Source organism: Somniosus microcephalus, chromosome 17, assembly GCF_052327205.1.
Source record: "Somniosus microcephalus isolate GS21.2 chromosome 17, FLI_Smic_1.0, whole genome shotgun sequence".
NCBI lineage: Eukaryota > Metazoa > Chordata > Chondrichthyes > Squaliformes > Somniosidae > Somniosus > Somniosus microcephalus.
Genome location: NC_141003.1, coordinates 18,108,277 through 18,132,436, shown reverse-complemented (window position 1 = coordinate 18,132,436; position 24,160 = coordinate 18,108,277). Strand labels below are relative to the sequence as shown.

Here is a 24,160-nt window from a genome sequence, read left to right as displayed (position 1 = left end):
TGGCCTGGATGTCTGACTTAGATATTGATATATAATTTGTTTTTTGCTACTACCATATATGAAAAAAGACTCAAGTGCAGTACTGATGGATTATTGCATCGAGTAGCTCAGTACTGCAGGAGTGCCATCCATTAGCTGAGACATTTAAATAAGGCCTCGTCTGCCTGTTCAGGTGAAAAAGATCTCATTGGAGTAAATAGTTCTCCCGGTACAATGGCTAACATTCCTGTCTTAGCTACCACCACCATAACAGATTATCTGCTTGTTTACCTCATGTCTGTGGGATTTTACAAAATGGGCGCTGCCTTTGCCTACATCACAGCAGTTATAGTACTTTAAAGTAATTTATTGCATGTGAACTATTTTTGAGTTGTTTGGCTTAATGACAAGGTTATATGTAAATGCCACTCTTTCTTTAACTACTTATTTGAGGCTCAAACCTAGTACCAGATAGGCAGAGTAATGGGACTCCACTCCGGAGTAGTAGTAATCCGCTATTTTACCTGCTAGACTATTTATGGTGACACATACTCCGATATCACAGCAGGTGTTTTTGTAGACAGTCATTGTTTTTCAGTGTAAAATAGTTTTTATTGTTAAGATGTCGCACCGCTGTCTTTGCTAATCTCAGAAGTCACACAACACCAGGTTATAGTCCAACAGTTCTATTTGAAATCACAAGCTTTTGGAGCGCTGCTCCTTCGTCAGGTGAAGCAGCGCTCCGAAAGCTTGTGATTTCAAATAAAACTGTTGGGACTATAACCTGGTGTTGTGTGACTTCTTACATTTGTCCACCCCAGTCCAACACCAGCATCTCCACACCTTTGCTAATCTCAGATTTTCTCTCCACGGATGTTGCCTGGCCTGCTGAGTTTTTCCAGCATTTTCTGTTGTTATTTCAGATTAAAAAGGTCCTTTCTTTGAACTATTGTTTACCTCGGATAGCTTTTTATCCCTTCAATTCTCAAATCCTTCAGGGTTGTCATGAACCCTTTGAAAACTACCCCAAGCAAAATACTAGTAGTCCTTCTAGTTCCTTCAAATACCACCACCACAAGTGGTGTTTTTAAATAAAAATTGTAATTAAACTGCAATTCAATGAAGCAAGCTTAACACTCTGGATAAATAGTAGCAAGACTGCCTTTTTTGTTTTTTTTAGAAAAAAGGTCGTTTCACACAAATCCCTCCGCCTTCCTCCACTGCAAACCTCCTCAAAACCCATCGCTTCGGCCAAGCTTTCAGTCATGTCTGCTAATGTCTACTTTCTTGGTTTGGCCCCATTTGTGAAGTGCCGTGGGATTTTTTTCTTTTTTAAAAAGATTTATTAAATGGGCTATATAAATGTAATTTATTGCTGTTGACAGTTGGCACACACAAAGAGATCTCATAACTGGAAGGATGTGAAATGCACTTCAATTTGAGAGACAATACATCCACTTCTCATGTGACAAACCATCCCCAGTTTGTCACATGATAGGGCTTTTAAATAAGTGGATAACAGGGAAAGTCATCTGAACTGGGTGTAAAGCTGCAAAAGTCTTGGGACCATGGGACCTTTTTCATATCCATATATATCTAACCACAAATCTATACATATATCCATATACGTTCCTGTGAATTGCCGTGGGACATGTTCCTATATTAAAGGCGCTATATAAATGCAAGTTGTTGTTTTATGCAACTGGCCAAAAGCAGATACAGTGGCTGCAGACACTCTAAAGAAGAAAGGTTCAACCCAGTACTCAATGTCTAGTTAGACCAATAAGAATTGTAGGACCTGGAAGATCTCACATGCCAAGGAGGCAAATCACTTCCTCTGGCACCACGGACCAATGTTTTTCTACTTGCAACTTTTCAGTGGAAGGCATTCGCAAACCCAAATGATCACCAAATGTCAAAACAGTGAAGTACAGCTCCAGATCTTAGCGGCTCTTAATCAGGCTTTCTTGGTGCAACTTACAACCCTGTAGTGTCTTTAGTAAGTGCCAAAAATCATTACAGGGAAAACATTTCCAAAGTTTTCCTCCATTGCTAAGGTTCAAAACATTGAAAGAAAAAAAATTGGTGCAAGATGGAGCAAAGGCCTTTTTAAGGTGCTGATCACATCTCATAGAACTGAGCGTGCGTTCCAGACAAGGCCAAGGTTATGGAAGATAATACAGGCATGCTTTAAGATTTTACGGTAAAGGGCCCTAACTTACCTCTGTCCTTCCCACCCCCACCCCATTGAGATAGGCAGACTGTCCAATTTGTTTCTGGAAATTAATGATTAATAAACAATGGAACAGATGAATATAGAGCGAGAAGTCATGCAAGACTGCAGCTTACCTCAGAAGTAAAGCTCATCCCACACATGCCGCTCTCTGGACTCCTCCTTGGGGGAACCAGAGCTCTACCCTGAATAAGGTACTTCCTATGTTTTGTTGGTGTGTGCAAGCCAATGAGTAAGCAGATACTTTTCAGATGCTTGGGTAAACATGCTAGAACCTGTCTGATTTCGATGTTAGCCAAGAACAAATCTCCCAGATTATATTTGCTGCAGTCAATAAAGGTTGTAGTAATTGGAATTGTGCAGGTGTTCCGGTGCAGTTCCGTTATGGCATTCTTGATCTTTCGGCCCCTCCCCCTCAGATGTAGCTGTTCCTCCGCCCCCAAACTTAGAGGCAAGGCAGTCTTGGCATTCTGATTGAATTAAAGGTCTGCAGAGTCAGCATTCTGCATGGGCCCGAATGCTATGGCAATTCCTGAAACTGAAGCCTTTCTAGAAAGTTCTCATGCTTCCCCCGCCGCCCTTTCCCTCAGAAGACAGGCAAATTTGCTTTCCCTTCTAAAATAACAGCCTGTAACTTGGGTATTTCAATGGAAACCATAACCCATCTGTAGGCAATGCCTATGCTTTGCTAGAATTAGCATGTATTTATACTGGGTCTAAGGTTGAGCCCTTAAATTGACCTTGTCTGGGCTGATGCCATAACCAGTGAAAGAGACAGCAGCATTTATATAGTGGCACATTATGTCTTAAACATCTCAAAGCTTCAAATACAAATTATTTTGAGCCAGTGATTCTTGTTATGCAGCAGACCCAATGGGATAACTACAACAGACACTGACGAGGTGTTGGGGCAAGTTTTGAATGGTTGGAGACGTAACACTAAACAAGTTGTCCCCAAAAGCATATTTTGCGCTTCCTTGATTAGACAAATGTTGGTGGCAGTGGGCTGGGCCCTGACTTATGTATGTCCTCTTGTGGCCCAATGTCGTAGTCAACTTGGATCAACAGTTATTTTTGACCCGGTGTGACTGTTTTGCATAGTGCAGAATGGTTATGCCCAAACAGGCAACACAAGTGCAAAAGCTTCAGTTGGTTCTCTGCATGCTCAGGTCACCCAACCAGAACGGACATGGGCTAACAATGAACCAGAGACAAAACCTGTGGGTTGGGTACAAAGTGGTGGATTCTGGAGGAGGTTGTGTGGTGCCCAGACACCCTTCCCCATACTTTCTCCCTGGCCATTTGAATCCAAGTGGACGATGACCTAACTAGCACATTTTTATGGAAATTGATAAGAATATAAGAAATAGGAGCAGGAGTAGGCCATACGGCCCCTCGAGCCTGCTCCGCCAATCAATAAGATCATGGCTGATCATCAACCTCAACTCCACTTTCCCCGCACAATCCCAAGTCCCTGGATTCCCCTACAGGATAAATTTGCACAATCTCAGCAACATTTTGAAGGAACATTAAATCTCTTATTCTTTCTAGGCTGATAGAAATAAAGTATTTTCGAGCAAACAGAAGATGGATGAATGGCAATTCTACTTTTTTTTCTGCGTGAGATAGCTGAAACCGACAGAAGAGAAAGAACTAAAACCACATCCAACAATAAGGACCAAATACAACAAAGCAGGGGAGACATCGGGCAGGATTTTCATTGGGCCACGGAGGCGGAATTGGAGGCGTGTGGGGGGTTAAAATCCCGAAATCGGGGGACACGACCCCAACCCGCCTCCATGCCAGTTTCAAAGGAGGCGGGTATCTGACCCGCACTGGGACCCGCCTCCTCGAGGCGGGAAGGGGATTAGTGCCAATTAACTGCCTGTTAACAGGTAGTTAACAGGCAGATTTTAGCCTAATCCCTATTTTCATTGGGGAAATGTGGGAGTCCTGACAGCTCCAAACCACGCCAAGTTAGCGAGGCGGGCCGTCGGGATGAACGGCTTGGAGGGTTCGAGATGTCCGGTGTTCAGGTGAGTGATGGGTGCATGAGTGAAGAGGTAATTAATTGTGTTTGGTGTGTGTAAAGTGTTTAAAGAAGTTTTACTTACATGTACTTACCTTTACAGCCTTCCTTCCTTCAGGTCTCGGGAATCCCTCAGAAAGCAAAAATTGCAGCATTCAAGCTTTCTATTCTGGAGAGATCTCTAAATCATCCCGAGAGGAAGGAATTAACCTGGAGTACAGATTGTCAGTGTTTGACAGCTTCAAACAGCTGTGAAACGCTGATATTTCATCTGTCAAAAGGTCTTGACAGATGAAATATCAATCTGTGACGTCACCTGTTGCCGGGTGGCCCTTAATTGGCCTGCTGAGCCCGCTGGGCGGGCTCAACAAGGTCATTCAAGTCAAAATCACGTGGGTTGGCTAGAACTCGATGGAGGCGGGACTACAACCCCAAAATTTGTAGTCCCGCCTCCTCAATGAAAATCCAGCCCATCACCCCGTGGGCATGAATTTCATAAAGTACAGTGCATCTTTATGTAGGATGACAGCAATCGCACATTGGCATTTGAAAGTTGAATTGATGAGGAAAACTACTGTGTTGTGCCTTTGCCAGACATTGTCAATACAAGTTGGTATCTTTAGCGGCTTACATCACCTTATACTATGAAAGTAGTCCTACAAGGGGGAGCAAGAGGTTAGGATTTGGGTTTAAACCCAATCAAGATAAGATAGCTGTAGGGGTCTTGTATGACAGATGCAAAGCTCAGTCATGCCACAATAGTAATGGCTCAGAAATGCGGGTCTCCACGGGTGAGTACGCACGGGGTACTCACCCGTAGGCCCAATGGAAGTGCCGGTTTCCTGCATGCACTGCTCATGCGCGGGAAACCGGCACTTCCGTTCCCCTGAAAACAGGGGTTCAGAGGTTGAACGCGTGCACAGGAGGGGCTGCGTGTGCGCATTGAACGTACGTTTTTTTTGCAGGTTTTCCCAGGAGGGTAAGTCTCCAGGAGTTAAAACTTTTAAAAAGCAGGCGCAAGGCCTGCTTTTTACAAGGTAAGTGGTGACTTAATTAAAATTAAAACATTTTTTCCACAGGTTTATTATTTTTAAATACTTTAAAGAAAGGTAAGTTTATTTTTAGCCCCGTTAGAAAATAAAATTATTTTTTTCAAAAATTTAAATTATTGTTTAATAGTTATTTCATGTAATTTATAGTTTATTTAAAAAATGTGATTTAAAAAAAAAATTATTTGAAGATTTAGTGATGTTTTGGGGCTTATAGTATTTATAAGTTTGACAGCCCTTCCTGTCAAACTTATGAATGAAGCATTTCCTGCTCCGATTGGCTCCCCATAGCCCACGTGATCCCAGGGGACGCTTCGAACTAACTGCGCCCCTGGGATACGCAAGCACTGCGCGCCGGCAGTTGGAGGAGGCCCAGGATCAGAATCCCACGCGGGCCCACAGCTCAACGGCCGGCACGGTAGGTAAGTGCAGGTCGGAGGCTTGCACCCGCGGGAAGCTCCCGACCCGAATTTCTGGGCCAATATTTCTATATTATATCTTTTTTATATGACATGGCTTTAGATAAAATAATGTGAATTTAAAATCGACTGTGTGTTTTTTTTTAAATCTTGCTGTCAGGCAAGAAAGGAATATACATAGCTATTTGGAGATATTCCTATTTCTGGGGGTGGGTGGTAAGAGTTGCTTAGCTTAGCTATTATCCTGCAGTGACTTTGTTGCTTGTTATCGTACATTAACTGCATTGGGAATTACTTCATAGTTTTGAAATGTTGAAGTTTGCAAGTTTGCAGACAGGAGGAGAAGATAAAACTGATGGCTATACCATCAAGGAAGTTTCCCTTTTGCTGAAATTCATACATTGTATGACCTTGGCTGGTAGAGACTCAGACAACCTGTACCATATTGCTCATTAGTATGCCCTGGCAGTTCCCGTACAATATCCTTAATGTTGAAGTGAGCGTGCGTATTTCCAGGAGGACTTTAGTTCCCTGTTTGGACCATCAGTTTTTACGATTTGGTCATTTTTTTTTAAAGCTACATTTTGATTACTTCAAATATCCCATTCACTTGCACAAAAAACTAATCTGCACCCTTCACTTAACAAGGAGTGGTTTTTTTTCCCCACTCGTTAGTTTTTGGTAAGTGAGGCATTTAACCCAATCAGCATGCATCACATCCTATGCACTTTTCCACACCCTACAGACACTTTCAGTCCTATGGATACTTGCCCAATGTAGGTAAATAGATCGATGCATAAGGCAGTGCACATCAAGAAATATCAGTCACTTCACAAAAAGCAGTATGTTCTGATGTTACTGCAACATTTGAAAACAGAAACGATAGGAAGGCATTGCAAAGGATTTTTTTTTCAATCAAATACTTCAGTGTTTAATTATCACATGTACAGGTGCAAACCCTACCCACCTAATACCCATCAAATAAGAGTGTTGGAAAAAAGTTGCCAACAGTTTTATGGAAAATTCCACAGTATAAATGTAAAACACAGCCCAAAGCACCAATTTTCCTCTTATTATGCAACACAACACACAGACTCGTATTAATCTCTCTGTACAGCTCCTGCTCATGGATTTGCTGCTCACCTCACGCAGCGACGTGGTTTCCCGAATGAAGAACATGTTGATGATTCCGAGATATTTGGTTATTTTTGCACCAGGAATGAAGGAGAGGGGGGTCATTTCCACAACAGTGACTGTGGAGGCTGTGCATGATAGCGGTGAGCGATGACGTGTGTGGGCTTCAGCCAGTGGGCTCGCTTTGTCAAGTGAAGAAACTACAAGGGGTGGGAGACAGAAAAAAAAAAGTAGAATGCAATTAGTAGTGAAAGACCAATTTTGTTTGGATGATTATGTGCTTTTTGTCATATTGTTTCAGAGCAGCTGCAAAGTGATATATTCAGCATCTGAAGCTCAGTGGAGCAGGCATGGGCTGCATTAAAGAGTAGGTGATCATGCAGAACATGCAAAAAAAAAGAGGCATAAACAGCTGGAATGGGATTTTTCAGAGAGTGGCATTCCTTCGAAAGGGTCATTTTTATCCCCACAAAGGGAGCATTTTAATAGCGATGGCTGCATTGGCGGTACCTCAATACAAAAAGAAGTCAAGGAAAACATTTCTTTGCTGAAGGGAAATTTTGATCAAGAGTGTGAAAGATGTTACTTTAGCAGAATGCAGTATTTTATCAGGTTCATCTCAAGGTTAAAGCTGTCCAAATGAAAGTTAACTAATTTCTGTTAAACATTCTCTGGACAAAGGTGCAGCTTTCACACTCAAATTGCATGTGCCATTGATTTGCAATGCCATTACTGGGTAGGACAGTCCATCCTTCACCACTGGGGATCATAGGCACGTCTCAGATTATTATCACCATGATAAACTGTAACTTCCGCCTACTTGTTTTAATTGATCCACGCCTTATGGTCTGAGCTTTCTGTTTAATGAGCTCTATCCAGCTGCTGCATCTGTCTGCAAAGGAACTGTAATCAACTGAGGTGGCTAAAAAACACACACAGAAAAGAAAAAGAAAAATGGATGACGTCTATTGCCCATTGCAATGCTCCTCTGATGAACCAATCATCACTGCATAAAGGGTCTGAAAAGAGAGAACGAAGACCCTTTTCTTGGCTGAGGTTACAGCCTGGTTTACTCACCTCTTTGTGCTGCTGGAGTGACTGGCTGCAAGCTGCCACTTTCTGTAATCTCTGAGAAAAAGATTTAATGAATAAATATTGGATAATCACTATGCAAGAGCATTACAAGGCAATAGATTTAGACATAATATTTAGCATTAAGGCAAACGCGAGAGCTTCATCACCATTTCCTCAAGCCATATTATGATCTTAAATTACAATTCTACAGTTTTGCTCCTTACAATGCAACCAAAGATTTAAACTGGAGGGGAAAAAAATGGATCCAGAGGAAGTGCTTCAATTAATTAGATACGGGCAGTCAAGAAGAAACTTGTATATCATGTGATTCAAACTAATATGCACGTTAAATGATAACAGTTTCAAGCCACAAAATAGTGGGGGCTTGTTTACAATATTAAATGCAGTATCTTACCCAGAAACAGAGTGAAAACAATGCTTTTTCATTGTTCAAGATATCATAATCATTTTATGATTTACAGATACAGCGTTCTAATTATTGATTTGAAATGTTTGGTAAACACTATTAAAACCAACCCATCAATGCGTACGATCACATCCCTCTTATTCAGTTACTCATGATAAGGAAATGAGGCGACTTGCAGAGACCACTTACACATGGCACATGCGCCAGTGTCCACTAGTGCTACTGTTGAGTATTACAATTGTGCCAAAACACAATTAATTCAGTAGATGGAGTTTTAAACCACATTATTAGAGTGCCACCTATTGGTAATCTCCACTGCTTGCTTTTACCTTCTTCTTCTTCTTAGGCAGTCCCTCGGAACCGAGGATGACTTGCTTCCACATTAAAAATGAGTTCTCAGGTGACTGATGAGTCCAATGGGGGACCTACAGTCTCGGTCACAGGTGGGGCAGACGGTGGTTGAAGGGGCGGGTGGGTGGGGTGCTTGGGTTGACGTGCGCTCCTTGCGCTGCTCCCGGCGAAGAGACTCGAGGTGTTCGGCGCCTTCCCGGATGCTTCTCCTCCACTTTGTGCGGTCTTGGGCCAGGGATTCCCAGGTGTCGGTGGGGATGTTACACTTTTGGAGGCTTTGAGGGTGTCCTTGAAGCATTTCCTCTGTCCACCTGGGGCTCTCTTGCCGTGCCGGAGCTCTGAGTAGAGCGCTTGTTTTGGGAGTCTCGTATCGGGCATGCGGACAATGTGACCCGTCCATCAGAGCTGATCGAGCGTGGTCAGAGCTTCGATGCTGGGGATGTTGGCCTGAGCAAGAACACGGACGTTGGTGCGCCTATCCTGCCAATGGAGTTGCAGGATCTCACGGAGGCAGCGTTGGTGGTACCTCTCCAGTGCTTGCTTTTACACATGACTGGTATTTCTCAAGGAACATTAATTTAAATATTCCACAACAATCACCACCACCCTGGGGTGGTGATATGGGTTAAGTATTTTCACTGATAAGGTTCTCTCAATGATGCTTGTAGAGAACCCAGTTATGCAGATTTGGATTCTTTACCTAGTTTGGATTGCTAGGTAATTTCTGCGGTGAGTGCATTGTAAAAGTACAGTCAAACACATCCCAATATGCAGAATGGACAAATTAGGTTGTGGATCCAGGTCTCATACGGAACTATTTGAGGTGCATAAATTTAGAAAATATTGAAGTAATTGTGATTTGCAGCAACAGTCTGCACATTAACCAGCTCAAAAAATATTCAATATTCCAGATTGGTATCATGTCAGAATAGAAATTTGTAACTGAAGGCTGCACACCCGTTTACCTTAATAAAGTGCAACCATCTTATAAAGCTACATCTGCAAGAGGAAATGCATTTTTAAAATCAAGAAAGGTTTTCCTTTTTCCTACCAAAACACATGCCTTCTCAACAAAAAGGCTGGGACAATACAACCTACAGGCATCCCATAGGTGATATCAATCTCACTCTGGTTCGTCACCAGATGTATATTTAACAGTTGAGAGAAAACCCCTTTCTCTACCTTCCCCCACTTTCCACATTGACCTGTTGGACAAGACTCGAGAGCAAATCCAATGAGACTAGGACTTGAACTGAAGGCTTTTAATTGGCTTTCACCAGTGTAGCAACTGGCCACCTCGAGGAATAGTTTCTAACATCGCTTTGAAGTGAAATGCAGTACCGTATAATGATATTACAGACCTTTAACGTGCAATTGCGCACCAAAAAGATTCAGTTTAAATTTATGCTAAAACGCCCATGTCCAGCACACTGCCTTACCTGCAGCCTTACTGGGGGAAAAGAGGAGAGCAGACTGAGTAGACTGCGATTCCATGCAGAGTTCCAAAGTAAACTGAAGTTGTTCTTCATTCTCGGCAGCAGCTTTAGGTCAGTGATGAAACAGCAACAATTAATTAGATTCAGCAATGAATAGCGAGAAAACAGTAGGAAGAATACTTTCTGCTCAGAGTACTTCCACAATGTCTAGTTGAAGAAAATATCATAGAATGATACAGCACAGAAGGAGGCCATTTGGCCCATTGTGCCTGTGCCAGTTTTTTGAAAGAGCTATCCAATTTTTCCCAGTCCCCTGCCCTTTCCCCTTAGCCCTGCAAATGTTTCCCTTTTAAGTATTTATCCAGTTCTTCTTTCACAGTTATTATTGAATCTGCTTCCAACATCCTTTCAGGCAGTGCATTTTAGATCATAACAACTCGCTGCGTAAAAATATCTCATCTCGCTCCTGGTTCTATTGCCAATTACATTAAACCTGTGTCCTCTGGTCACCAACCCTTCTGCCACTGGAAATCATTTCTCCTTATTTATTCTATCAAAACCCTTCATGATTTTGAACACCTCTATTAAATCTCCTCTTAACCTTCTCTGGTCTAAGGAGAACAACCCCAGCTTCTCCAGTCTCTCCACATAACTGAAGTCCCACATTCCTGGTACTATTCTAGTAAATCTCCTCTGTGCCCTCTCTAAGGCCTTGACATCCTTCCTAATATGTGATGCCCACAATTGGACACAATACTCCAGCTGGGGCCTAACCAATGATTTATAAAGGTTTAGTATAACTTCCTTGGTTTTGCACGCCATGCCTCTGTTTATAAAGGCAAGGATCCTGTATGGTTTTTTAACAGCCTTCTCAGCTTGTCCGGCCGCCTTCAAAGATTTGTGTATGCACCCCCCCAGGTCTCTCAATTCCTGCACCCTTTTTAAAATTGTACCATTTAATTTATATTGCCTCTCCTCATTCCTCCTTTCAAAGTGCATCACTTCACACTTCTCTGTGTTCAATTGCATCTGCCATGTGTCTGCCCATTTCACCAGTCTGTCCATGTCCTCCTGAAGTCTGTTACGATCCTCATTGTTTACTACATTTCCGAGTTTCGTGTCATCTGCAAACTTTGAAATTATGTCCTGTATACCCAAGTCCAGGTCAAAAAGAGCAGTGGTCCTAATACTGACCCCTGGGGGACACCACTGTTTACTTTGAGAGTACTCTGAACATAAATATTGCATTACAGTGTCTTCCATTAAATAAAGCCAATCTGCAGACAATAAATTTTACATTAAGCTCAGAACACAACATTCACAGTACAATGAAATGAAATTCTTTGCACCATTACACGAGTGAAAATGTTACTGTGCCTTAAACACATTCCAGCAATTTTATCACTATATACTGTAGGCAGAGTTTTTTTTTCCCCGTATGAATGCTCACCAGCGTACCATACAGCAGAAAATCTGAGTCTCTGACATACAGTTTGCTATAATAGTGTCAGTAAATAGACAGTAAACTGAGCAAGTTATCAGAAGTTATAACATGGTAACTCGCAAGACATTGCAGTCTGGACTACCTAGAAGTCTTGGAAATGGTAATTGTTTTTATCTAGTACAGAGATCAGACTGGATTTCTCTTAACCAGTGACTTAAGAAAACTACTAGGCACTTGATCCGAGTATTAAACAAGGCTTTAATCAACTGTTTTTCAACATGGAGATCTAGTTGTGTCCTTTACTAGTTCCTGTTAAAGAATGTCCTGCACAAGCTGGGCCCGTGCCCGAGTATTTATACTCTCCCTGGATAGCGCCACCAGCAGGCTGCCCAGTATTATTACATAAGTCATTTTCACATGAATGACAAGATTCATGTCAACCAGGCTCTGCAATGCTAAAACTGAAGGGCATCCTATTAAATTTATCCAAGTGCACAAAATCAATAATTAATAAATCCAACAATTAGAAGGCGGAGGTCACCATCTCGTCCAGGGTTTTCTACGGAACCTCGGCTTCACAATGTCTGCATGTGAATTACTATTTTCAACTTTTGTGCTATGTAATGACACTAAATAAAAGAATAAGCTATCCGTGCAATGTTTATGGTGCACTGAACACCAACAATATTCAGCTGTCAGGGTTTCTGGATCATTTTAGAAATTGTGAACAAATCAATCTGGATTTTATAATAGTCATTTAATAACCAATATTATTTCTTGAGCATGCAATACCTCACCTCTCAGGAGGGTCTTGTCTGTGCAAACCTTAGTGATGTACTGGGCTTGGTCCTTATCATATGTTATTGCAACAGCTGTAACTGCAACCTACAAAAATGAACTAAACGTGAGTGAAAGCTGCAATCCATATTATGGGGGGTTGAGTCATTAAATATACTTGTAAATGTTGGCAGTATAGTATCTATGTACCTGGAGTAACTCGTCCTCTGGTAATGCGACGTTGAAATTCACATGACACAGACAGCAAGGTACCATGGAACGCAGTTTAAAATACAGGGTCTGGGGAATTAGAGAAAACACTTATTTGATTAGTCAGAGAAAAAAACCATGGCATCAGTTGCATGTAGATTATTTCTAAAACTGTACAGAATCACTGCACTGTTTATGGTGCAATAATTGCACCCAGCCACAAAACGACAAACTTATAAATATCTCCAGCTGAAGCACAGATTGCCATCTCACAGGTCATTGTCAAAAGGGAATATATTTACAGGAGCTTTTCAAATACAGGAAACTCTTTTTACCGGCACCTAAATAACCGGAAATCTCTCTTAACCGGCAAAATTCAGGAGTAGGTTCAGGAACGTTTTACTTCATATTAGTGGCTGTGTAACCGGGGTTCCTGCACCTGTTGCCATGCAACAGGGACGCCTGGATCTGTGGCCGTGTACAGGGCTCTCTGTATACCTCCCTGTAATCCGGACTTTTTGATCAACCGGCACCACGCCGGTCCCGTCGGTGCCAGATAAAAAAAAAGTTTCCTGTATACATATTCTGCTATTGTATTTCCAAATTCTTCTTGAATATGAACATATGAATTTAATGGGCAGGAAAAGACCAGCTGGTCCATCGAGTCTGCCCCCACACCACACTATGCCACCGTGGGCAGCACGGTGGCATAGTGGTTAGCACTGTTGCCTCACAGTGCCAGGGACCCGGGTTCAAATCCGGCCTCGGGTGACTGTCTGTGTGGAGTTTACACATTCTCCCCGTGTTTGCATGGGTTTCCTCCGGGTGCTCCGGTTTCCTCCCACAGTCCAAAGATGTGCGGGTTAGGTTGATTGGCCATGATAAAAATTGGCCCTTAAGTGTTAGGGGGGATTAAATGTGTGGGGTTATGGGGATAGGGCTTGGGTGGGATGGCTGTCGGTGTAGGGACCGGGTGCTAGGGTTTGGATGATCAGCCATGATCTCGTTGAATGGCGGAGCAGGCTCGAAGGGCCGAATGGCCTACTCCTGCTCCTAGTTTCTATGTTTCTATAATGGCTGGAGCATCATGGCTGAACACTTCCTCCCTCCCCACCCACCCCGCAGCCTTGTTACCTCCTGGGAGAGGCAGAAAAACAAAAAAAACAGGGCAATTAGGGAAAACTACTCTGGAAAATTCCTCTCCGACCTCCTCAGGCGATCAAAACCTGCCCGAGAGATCACACGGACCAAGTGTTAGCTATTCTTAGCTATTCTTTCTGCACTTAGAAATCTAGAATTTTAATACTTTAGTTGCTAAAGATTTCTGAATGGAATACTATTCATCCACCTTCTACTATAACAGGGCTTTAATAATTTCACATTAAAACAAAAAACACCTAGCATTAGGTTTGGCAGAGCTCCTATTCTACAGAAGCTTTAACATTCACCCCAATGAACATGGAAGTTAATGTAACAACTTGCATTTATACAGCACCTTTAACGTAGAAAAACATCCCAAGGTGCTTCAATGAGGGCACAAGCAGACAAATATGGTCGCTGAGCCAAAGGAGGAGATTTTAGGAGGGGTGACTAAAAGCTTGGTCAAAGAGGTAGGTTTTAAGGAGGAGAGAGAGGCGGAGTGGTTGAGAGAAGGAATTCCAGAGCTTGGGCTTAGACGGCTGAAGGCACAGCCGCCAATAGTGGGGTGAAGGGAGGGGGGAATGTACAAGAGGCCAGAATTGGAGGACGAGAAAGTTCTAGGAGGGTTGTAGAGCTGGAGGAGATTACAGAGAGAGGGAGGGGAAACTACTGGTATAAACAGCAACAAAATAGTTATCAGTGTTGCTTTGCCCTCACATCTCTGGGAAAAACGTCCCAAGGCGTTTCAATGTTAAAGTGGCTATATGGATGCAAGTTGTTGATGATGTTGTTTTCCACATTAGTTCCAGCCTCTTACCTTCAGCAGATTTTCACAAAGGTCACTAAAAGCTTTAGTAAGCCCCTGCGATGTCAGACTAGTAACGTTGTTTAACCGGAACCCTCTCACTGAAGTGAACATCTAAAAAAGAGAACGAATTGAGGGGGAAAACACAAGTGAGTCATAATCACAGGTACATTCCATTGAGGGTTGTAAATAAAAAATTACAAATGTGATTTGTTCAAGCTGTGGCTGGTAACTTTCTGAATAACCCATTGTAACAAAGGTTGAGTTCATGAATACTGAGCCTCGAACTTCACTGCTTGTAAATGCACGCCTGAAATGGACTACTCGCATCCTTTAAGACTACTTGAAAGAATGAATTGTGTAAAAATATAAATACTGAGTGGCTATTTTTAAACACAAGAATTTAACAAGTTCAACAGGAAATGCTGGAAATACTCAGCAGGCATCTGCTGCCTGGCCTGCTGAGTATTTCCAGCATTTTCTGTTGTTATTTCAGATTTCCAGCATCTGCAGTATTTTGCTATTAATTTAACAAGTTCTGTAGCAATTGCAATACAGGCACTGTAGCTACAAAGCGATCTTATTTTTGCAACATTTCCAAAAAAACAAAACAAAATGTCAGACTGCACGTGTGGGTGGTGGGGGGGAGCAATAAGTTTTATATTGTCTTTTTAATACAGTACAGGAAACTTTGGTTTATCCGGAGGTTGTATGTCCGGAAACCTCGATCTACCGGCAGAAATCAAGAGCCGTTTTGTTAGGTTTTTTTTCTTCTTGTGGCTTTTTTTTCAACAGTCAGGCTCTGGAAAGTCTCTCTGAAGCTGTTGCTAAGCTACAGAGACGCTTCCAAGGTACGGGCCGACTGCTTAGAAGCTGTTGCTAAGCAACAGTGTTTGTTGTCAGATACGGAGATGAAAACCTCCGTATGCTTCAACATTAACTTTGTATGTCCGGCAGTTTTGATAGATCGGCAACAGCTCGGTCCCGTCGGTGCCTGATATCACAAAGTCTCCTGTATATTGCTTTATAAAAATCCTGCTTTATTTCAACAGTTCCAGCACTGAATGGTTTGCAGATAAATGACATATTTGTGTCTTTTCACACCCTAAATGCGTAGTATTGTTTAAGTCAAACAAACAATAATCTAGTTATTTAAAAAATTACTTCAAATGGCATAATACAAGAGAGCCATTTCTGGATTAGCAATATTTCTGTTTACATGCTGCATTGTACTTTCCAACACAGCTTATTGCAACTTCAAAATATTGTAATGCCAAGCCCAGTAATATTGTACTACAGGAAACTTTCGATTAACCGGCCCCATAATAACCGGAACGCTCTATCCACCGGCAAAATTCAGGAGTCGGTTCAGGTAACTTTTTTTTACTTTTAGTTACTTTTTTTTTACTCCATTTGTTGCTGTGCAAGGGTGTAGCTGAAGCTGTTGCTAAGCTACAGAGACGCTTGCAACTTGTGCCGATTGTTTTGAAGCTGCCAGGGTTTGTTGCTTTATACGGAGCTCTGAGCTCCGTATCTTTTACTATAGCGTTCGGTTATCCGGAATTGTTGATGAACCGGCACCATGTTGGTCCCGTCTGTGCCGGATACCAGAAAGTTTCCTGTAATTGGTTTAAAAAATATTAATTTTTTTCTTCTTCAGGAATGTAGAGTCAGCAGAGATCTAAGGAACCAGGGTGAGCCCAAGCAGTAGGTGAGATTAGAGAAACACAGCTTGCGTGACTGGGAGGAAGGCATTTGAATTATAAAGAGATGGGGCGAACCTTGAATAGGAGAGAAAAAAAAGACGTGATGGCAAATTAACCTCAGAAGTCAGTCAGTCAGTCAGTCAGTCATGGGGTAAAATTGTCACAGACGCATTGTTAAAAAAAAAATCCTGGGGCAGCATCAACTTCCAGTCATCTATCTACTGGATGGTGTAAACTGACCACTTAGCTGGGTTTAGCAGGTCACCCACCAGTGAATCACATAAAAACACACAAACTGCTTTCAAAGATTTCTTTTCCAGTTGTGTGTTACTCTGCGTTGGCTTTTAAATACCTAACTAATTAATATCCTCCACCAACAGAATGCAAGACAGCTGACTGACTAAACACTCTTCAAATTCAAAATGAAGTAGCACCTTTCACCCATTGTACCATAGCAATGGTCTATATATAAACAGTTGAAGAAACAGTTGGCATGTTCCTTCAAGGATTTATACATAGACTATTTCCTTTACAGTACCGTCACTTACTGAATTGCCAACATTTAAAACAAAAAGTCTCATTCTTCAGATTTATATACATAACTGTAACCTCAACATTCAGGCTATCCCTCTTAGACTGTGCACTAGAGTTTTTAAACAAATGCAACATTTAATGTTAGAGAAACACAATTTGCGTGACTGGGATGAAGGCATTTGAATTATAAAGAGATGGGACGAATCTTGAATAGGAGAAAAAAAAGTCAGTCAGTCATTCATGGGGTAAAATTGTCACAGACAAATTGTTTAAAAAAATCCTGGGGCAGCATCAACTTCCAGTCATCTATGAGCACCATCTGAATTGCCATGTTTTGTGCTAGAATGTTCAATAACTTGCACTCTGAATGCAGCTCAGTTTCCACGTACAAATGAAGATGCAATCAAATAAATGGAGAAGTTGGCACAAAAGGGAAACTGCACACACCAAAAAGGAAACTTTGGTCAAATTAAGAACCACGGGGCAGATCAAGGTTGGCATTTTGCCGGCGCTCAGGGGGCGAGTTTGGAGGCGGGACCGCTGGCAAAATCGCAAAGATTGACAACGGGCAGGAAACCCACTGTCAACCCGCCTCCAATCAATCTTCCCAAGTGTTGGGTCCCCGATTTGCGCATGGACCTGACACCTAGCGGCGGGAAGAGGATTATAGCCACTTAACTGTCTGTTAACAGGCAGTTAACAGACTCTTTTTCAATTTTGACACTTCTACTTCGGGCGTCCCGACGTCCGGACACCACGCAAGAGTAAGTATGGCGTGTTGTGAGTCTGCTGTAATGTTTCCGCATTGATGACAGCTGCAGAAGTGGTGTGAAGGATCCAATGGTGCACTGGTGAGTTTCAGAGGTAAGAAAATGTTGGGAAATTCATTTTTAATGCATTTAGACTTTTCTGTAGGTAACAAGTTTTGAATTGGATGTCTAGTCCCACCTCATTGGGAGAACCTCTCTCACCAGTGACAGATCGCTTCTGTAAACTCACCTGCAGCTGCCATCTGTTCTAGCCTAAGGAGGGAGTCACTGGAGAGCCTGGGTGCAAGAGCTCACCTTTGTACATGATTGTCAGTGTTTGCAGCACCTCAATGCTGTCAAACACTGAGAAATGAGCTGTTAAAAAAAAAAAAATTGTGCGTGGTCCCTTTATGAAAACCGGCAGATGACGCGCCATCAAATGACGTCATCTGACCGGTTTCCTCTTAATTGGCCGGCAAGCCCGCAGGGCGGGCTTAACAAGGTCAATCAACGTAAAATCACGTCCGTTGGCCAGATGTAGTTGGGGGCGGGACTGGAACCCGGAAGCCAGCTGACCCGCTCCCAAGCCACATCAAATCGAGAAAATCGCGGCCGTAGAGTTTGCAAGTGGAGGCTGAGCCTCATTACAGAAGAAATGCCTTCTCTGTGGCAGGTAATCTAGCCTTTTTTATTTGATCAACCATTCAGCTTCCACATACAAATGAATTGTGCCAAAGTCATGCAGCAAACCAGGGATGAGATCTCTCAAGACTTAACACTGAAACCATTGCCAAACAGATTTTCAGCCACTACATCAAGACGGAAATGTTTCATCAAAACATGCACATCACTGCATTTTGCAGACGGTGCCAGAAGAAATCCGAATCACGAGCAAACTGAGATGGGGCGGAAAACATACTAATTTCGCAAACGTTGCACAGGTTTACCTGTAAATCAGCCGTCCAATTGTTGATGCCTGGCATAATCTCTGTGTTACAGCTGTAAAAGCCTGTCAACATCAAATAAATTACAGAAAACACATGAGTCAAGAACAAGTACAAATTTAATTAACAGAGAGCTCAGCAGAGACAGATAACTTTCATCCATTGATCTGATCACTCAGTTGAACTTTAATTTCTGCCACTGTTGTATAAAAATATTAGGAAATATGCAACCGCACAGAAATTAGAAAAGGATAAAGAGACGCACAATGCACTATTTTAGAACACAAGAAATAGGAGCAGGAATAGGCCACTTGGCCCCTCGAGCCTGCTCCACCATTCAATAAGATCATGGCTGATCTAGGGCTCAAAGCCACTTTCCAGCCTGCTCCCCATAACCCTTCACTCCCTTATCTTGCAAAAATTTGTCTATCTCCACTTTAAATGTATTTAATGACCCAGCCTCCACAGCTCTCTGGGGCAGAGAATTCCACAAATTTACGACCCTCTGAGAGAAGAAGTTCCTCCTCATCTCAGTTCTAAAAGGGCGATCCATTATTCTGAGACTGTGCCCCCGTGTTCTAGATTTCCCCATGAGGGAAAACATCCTCTCTGCATCTACCCTGTTGAGCCCCCTCAGTATCTTATATGTTTCGATAAGGATTCTTTGAGTCCTCTGCAGAACTTGCTTTCCCACCCATCTTTGTATCATCTGCAAACTTGGCTACATTACACTCGATCCCTTCATCCAAGTCATTAATGTAGATTGTAAATAGTTGGGGCCCCAGCGCCGATTCTTGTGGCACCCCACTAGTTACCATTTGCCAACCAGAAAATGACCCATTTATCCCGACTCTCTGCTTTCTGTTAGCTAGCAATTCTCTATCCATCCATGCTAATATATTACCCCCAACTCCGTGAGCTCTTATCTTATGCAGTAACCTTTTATGTGGCACCTTATCGAATGCCTTCTGGAAATCCAAATACACCACATCCACTGGCTCACCCTTGTCCACCCTGCTTGTTACATCCTCAAAGAACTCCAGCAAATTTGTTAAACATGATTTCCCTTTCCTAAAACCATGCTGACTCTGTTTGACTGCGGTATGGTTTTCTAAATGCCCTGCTACTGCTTCCTTAATGAAGGACTCCAGTATTTTCCCAACGACAGATGTTAGGCTGACTGGTCTATAGTTTCCTGCTTTCTGTCTCCCTCCCTCCTTAAATAGGGGTGTTACATTAGCGGTTTTTCATTCCGCTGGGACCTCTCCAGAGTCCAGGGAATTTTGGTATATTGCAACCAATGCATCCACTATCTCTGCAGCCATTTCTTTAAGACCCTGGGATGCAGGCCATCTGGTCCAGGGGACTTGTTGTCTTTTAGTCCCATTATTTTACCGAGTACTATTTCCTTAGTGATAGTGATTGTCTTTAGTTCCCCACACCCTGTGGCCCCTTGGTTATCCATTATTGGGATGTTGTTAGTGTCTTCTACAGTGAAGACAGATGCAAAATATTTGTTCAGAGTCTCTGCCATTTCCCCGTTCCCCATTATTAGTTCCCCAGTCTCATCCTCTAAGGGACCAACGTTTACATTAGCTATCGTCTTCCTTTTTATATACCTCTAGAAGCTCTTACTATCTGTTTTAATGTTTCTTGCCAGCTTACTCTCATAATTCATCTTCTCTCTCTTTATTATTTTTTTAGTCATCCTTTGCTGGTTTTTAAAAAATTCCCAATCCTCTGGTCTCCAACCAATCTTGGCAACATTGTATGCCTTCGTTTTCAATTTGATACCATCCTTTACTTCCTTAGTTAGCCACGGATGGTGCGCCCTTCTCTTAAAATCTTTCTTTTTCACTGGAATATATTTTTGCTGAGAGTTATGAATTATCTCCTTAAATGTCCGCCACTGCATTTCAACTTTCTTACCCTTTAATTTGTTTTTCCAGTCCACTTTAGCCAGTTCTGCCCTCATGCCATTATAATTGCCTTTGTTTAAGATCAGGACACTGGTTTGAGATACAACTTTCTCACCCTCCAACTGAATTTGAAATTCAACCATGCTATGATCACTCTTTCCTAGAGGATCCTTTACTATGAGATCATTTATTAATTCTGTCTCATTACATAGTACCAGATCCAAGATAGCCAGCTCCCTGGTTGGTTCCATTACATACTGTTCTAGGAAAACATCCCGGATGCACTCTATGAACTCCTCCTCTAGGCTACCACGGCCAATTTGATTTGTCCAATCAATATGGAGATTAAAATCACCTATGATTATTACCGTAGCTTTTTTACAGGCCTCCATTATTTGTTGATTTATACTCTGTCCAACAGCATTGCTACTGTTCGGGGGCCTGTAGACTACGCCCACCAGAGACTTTTTCCCCTTATTTTTTTTTTTTATCTCCACCCAAACCGATTCTACATCTTGATCTTCTGAGCCAATATCACTTCTCACCACTGCACTGATCCCATCTTTTACCAACAAAGCCACCCCACCTCCCTTTCCTTTCTTTCTATCCTTCCAAATTATCAAATACCCTGGAATATTCAGTTCCCAGCCCTGATCGCCTTGCAACCACGTCTCTGTAATGGCGATCAGATCATACCCATTTGTATCTATTTGTGCCGCCAACTCATCTATCTTGTTACGAATGCTGCGGGCATTCAGATATAGAGCTTTTAACTTTGTCTTTTTATCATTTTTCCTTGTTTTGGCCTTTTTTTCCTGTTACATTCTTATTTTTAAATATTCTGTCCCTTCCCATCACACTCTGGTTATTATTTCCCCCATCTCTAGCCTGCTCTATTGCTTTCTCATTGACTTTTTATTTTCCCGCTCACCTGGATCCTCCCCCCCACTATTTAGTTTACAGCCCTAGTTATTCGATTTGCCAGGACTCTAGCCCCAGCATGGTTCAAGTGAAGCCCGTCTAAACGGAACTCCTTCTTATCCCAGTACTGCTGCCAGTGCCCCACAAATCGAAACCCATTTTTCCCACATCAGTCTTTGAGCCACTCGTTTATTTCTCTGATCTTATTTACCCTATGCAAATTTGCTCGTGGCTCAGGTAGTAATCCAGAGATTACTACCTTTGTGGTTCTGCTTTTTAATTTAGCCCCTGGCTGCTCATACTCTCTCAGCAGAACCTCTTTCTTTGTCCTACCTATGTCATTGGCACCTACGTGGACCATGACAACTGGATCTTCCCCCCTCCCACTCCAAGTTTCTCTCCAGCCCAGAGGAAATGTCCTTAATCCTGGCACCAGGCAGGCAACACAGCCTTCGGGACTCACGCTCTTGGCTGCAGAGAACAGTATCGATCCGCCTCACTATACTGTCCCCAATCACTACAACATTTTTTCTGCTCCTCCCACTTGAATGGCTCCCTGTACCACGGTGCTGTGATCAGTTTGCTCATCCTCCCTGCAGTCCCTGGCCTCGTCCAAACAGGGAGCAAGAATCTCGTCGTACCTGTTGGACAAGGCCAAGGGCTGAGGCTCCTCCATCACTACCTCCTGGATCCCAATACCTGCCCCTCTTGTAGTCACACCCTCCTGTCCCTGACCATGGGCCAAATTGGAAGTAATTATTCTAGTGTGACTGCCTCCTGGAACATAGTGTCCAAGTAACGCTCCCCCTCCCTAATGTGTCGCAGTGTCTGAAGCTCGGACTGCAGCTCATCAACTCTGAGCCGAAGTTCCTCGAGCAGCCAACATTTGCTGCAGATGTGGTCACCCTGGACCTCAATGGTGTCCACCAGCTCCCACATGCAACAACAACAACACATTGCCTGGTCTCCCATCTCAATTAATTAATTAATTAATTAGTTTTAAAATTTGGAACACTTATATCTTTTATTCTACACCAAGGCACTTAAAGTTAGACGCTCAAGTTTGGAAAATTTTTAAAGTTTTGCTTTTAAAAAAACCAAAGTTAAAAAGTCCATTCTGTTATATCCTCCTGTGGGCTTACCAGATGGTGTGGGAGCATCTGTCAACAATGAATGAATATCTTCAACAGCGTCAGCATCATCAATCTGAAATATAGAGCAGTGTTATTAAAGCCCTGATCTGGTTCATAACTTCCTTGCTTTTGTACTCTGAGCAGGATTTTCATTGGGCCATGGAGGCAGGATTGGAGGCGTGTGGGGGTTTAAAATCGTGAAATCGGGGGGCACGAAACCATCCCGCCCCCATGCCAGTTTCAAAGGAGGCGGATACCCAACCTGTGCTGGGAGCTGCCTCCCCGAGGTGGGAAGGGGGTTAGTGCCAATTAACTGCCTGTTAACAGGTAGTTAACAGGCAGTTTTTAGCCGAATCCCTATTTTTAGCCCTGAAGTGTGGGCTGCCCGACGGCTCCAAACCACGCCAAGTTAGTGAGGCGGACCGTCGGGATGAAGGGTTCGAGATGTCCGGTGTTCAGGTGAGTGATGGGTGCATGAGTGCAGAGGTAAGTGTGTTTGGTGTGTGTAAAGTGTTTAAAGAAGTTTTACTTACCTTTACATACTTCCTTCCTTCAGGTCTCAGGAGTCCCTCATCTCACCGGCACAGAAAGCAGGATGGCTGCGAGCTGTCAAAATCTGCAACATTCTGTTGTCTGTTCTGGAGAGATCTCTAAATCAGCCTGAGAGGAAGGAATTAACTTGGAGTGCAGATTGTCAGTGTTTGACAGCTTCAAAGAGCTGTCAAACGCTGATATTTCATCTGTCAAAAGCTCTTGACAGATGAAATGTCAATCTGTGACGTCACCTGTTGCCGGGTGGCCCTTAATTGGCCTGCTGAGCTTGCTGGGCGGGCTCAACAAGGTCAATCAAGTGAAAATCGCGTGGGTTGGCCACAACTCGATGGAGGCGGGACTACAACCCTGAAAGTTGTAGTCCCGCCTCCTACACGCCTCCAGTATCAAAATCCAGCCTTGTGTCTCTATTTATGAAGCCCAGGATCCCGTATAATTTTAGAACCACTTTCTCAACTTGCCCTGCCACCTTCAACGATTTGTGCACATATACCCCCAGGTCTCTGTTCATGCAACCCCTTTAGAATTGTACCCTTTAGTTTATATTGCCTCTCCTCGTTCTTCCTACCAAAATGTATCACTTTGCACTTTTCTGCGTTAAATTTCATCTGCCATGTGTCCGCCCATTCCATCAGCTTGTCTATGTCCTCTTGAAGTCTATCACTATCCTCGTCACTGTACTTCCAAGTTTTGTGTCATCTGCAAATTTTGAAATTGTGCTCCGTATACCCAAGTCTAAGTCATTAATATATATCACGAAAAGCAGTGGTCTTAGTACCGACCCCTGGGGAACACCACTAGTGTACTTTCCTCCAGTCCGATAAACAACCGTTCACCACTACTCGCTGTTTCCTGTCATTTAGCCAATTTCGTATCCATGCTGCCACTGTCCCTTTTATTCCATGGGCTTCAACTTTGCTGGCAACCCTATTTTGTGGTGCTTTATCAAACGCCTTTTGGAAGTCCATGTACACCACATCGACCGCATTTCCCTCATCAACCCTCTCTGTTACCTCATCAAAAAACTCAATCAAGTTAGTTAAACACGTTAACAAATCTGTGCTGGCTTTCCTTAATTAATCCACACTTGTCCAAGTGATTGTTAATTTTGTCCTGGATTATCATTTCTAAAAGCTACCCCACTACCGAGGTTAAACTGACTGGCCTGTAGTTGCTGGGTTTATCCTGTTTTGAA

General features: G+C 42.8%; 1 protein-coding gene across 12 annotated transcripts in view; it reads right to left on the bottom strand.

Annotated features, from left to right (window-relative positions):
* The window catches only part of c2cd5 (C2 calcium dependent domain containing 5), a 112,297-nt gene that overhangs the window by 7,693 nt on the left and 80,444 nt on the right, over positions 1-24,160 (bottom strand). For 10 of the 12 annotated variants that reach the window (XM_086010004.1, XM_086009994.1, XM_086010001.1 and 7 more), the window contains 9 exons: positions 22,423-22,486; positions 18,444-18,505; positions 14,520-14,621; positions 12,563-12,652; positions 12,373-12,460; positions 10,135-10,236; positions 7,921-7,971; positions 7,664-7,765; positions 6,853-7,043 (listed from right to left, as the gene is read on the bottom strand). In XM_086010004.1, coding sequence (XP_085866130.1) covers positions 6,853-7,043; positions 7,664-7,765; positions 7,921-7,971; positions 10,135-10,236; positions 12,373-12,460; positions 12,563-12,652; positions 14,520-14,621; positions 18,444-18,505; positions 22,423-22,486 — 852 coding nt within the window. The remainder of the gene's footprint in view (positions 1-6,852; positions 7,044-7,663; positions 7,766-7,920; positions 7,972-10,134; positions 10,237-12,372; positions 12,461-12,562; positions 12,653-14,519; positions 14,622-18,443; positions 18,506-22,422; positions 22,487-24,160) is intronic. The other 2 variants (XM_086009997.1, XM_086009998.1) reach the window with 2 other exon arrangements.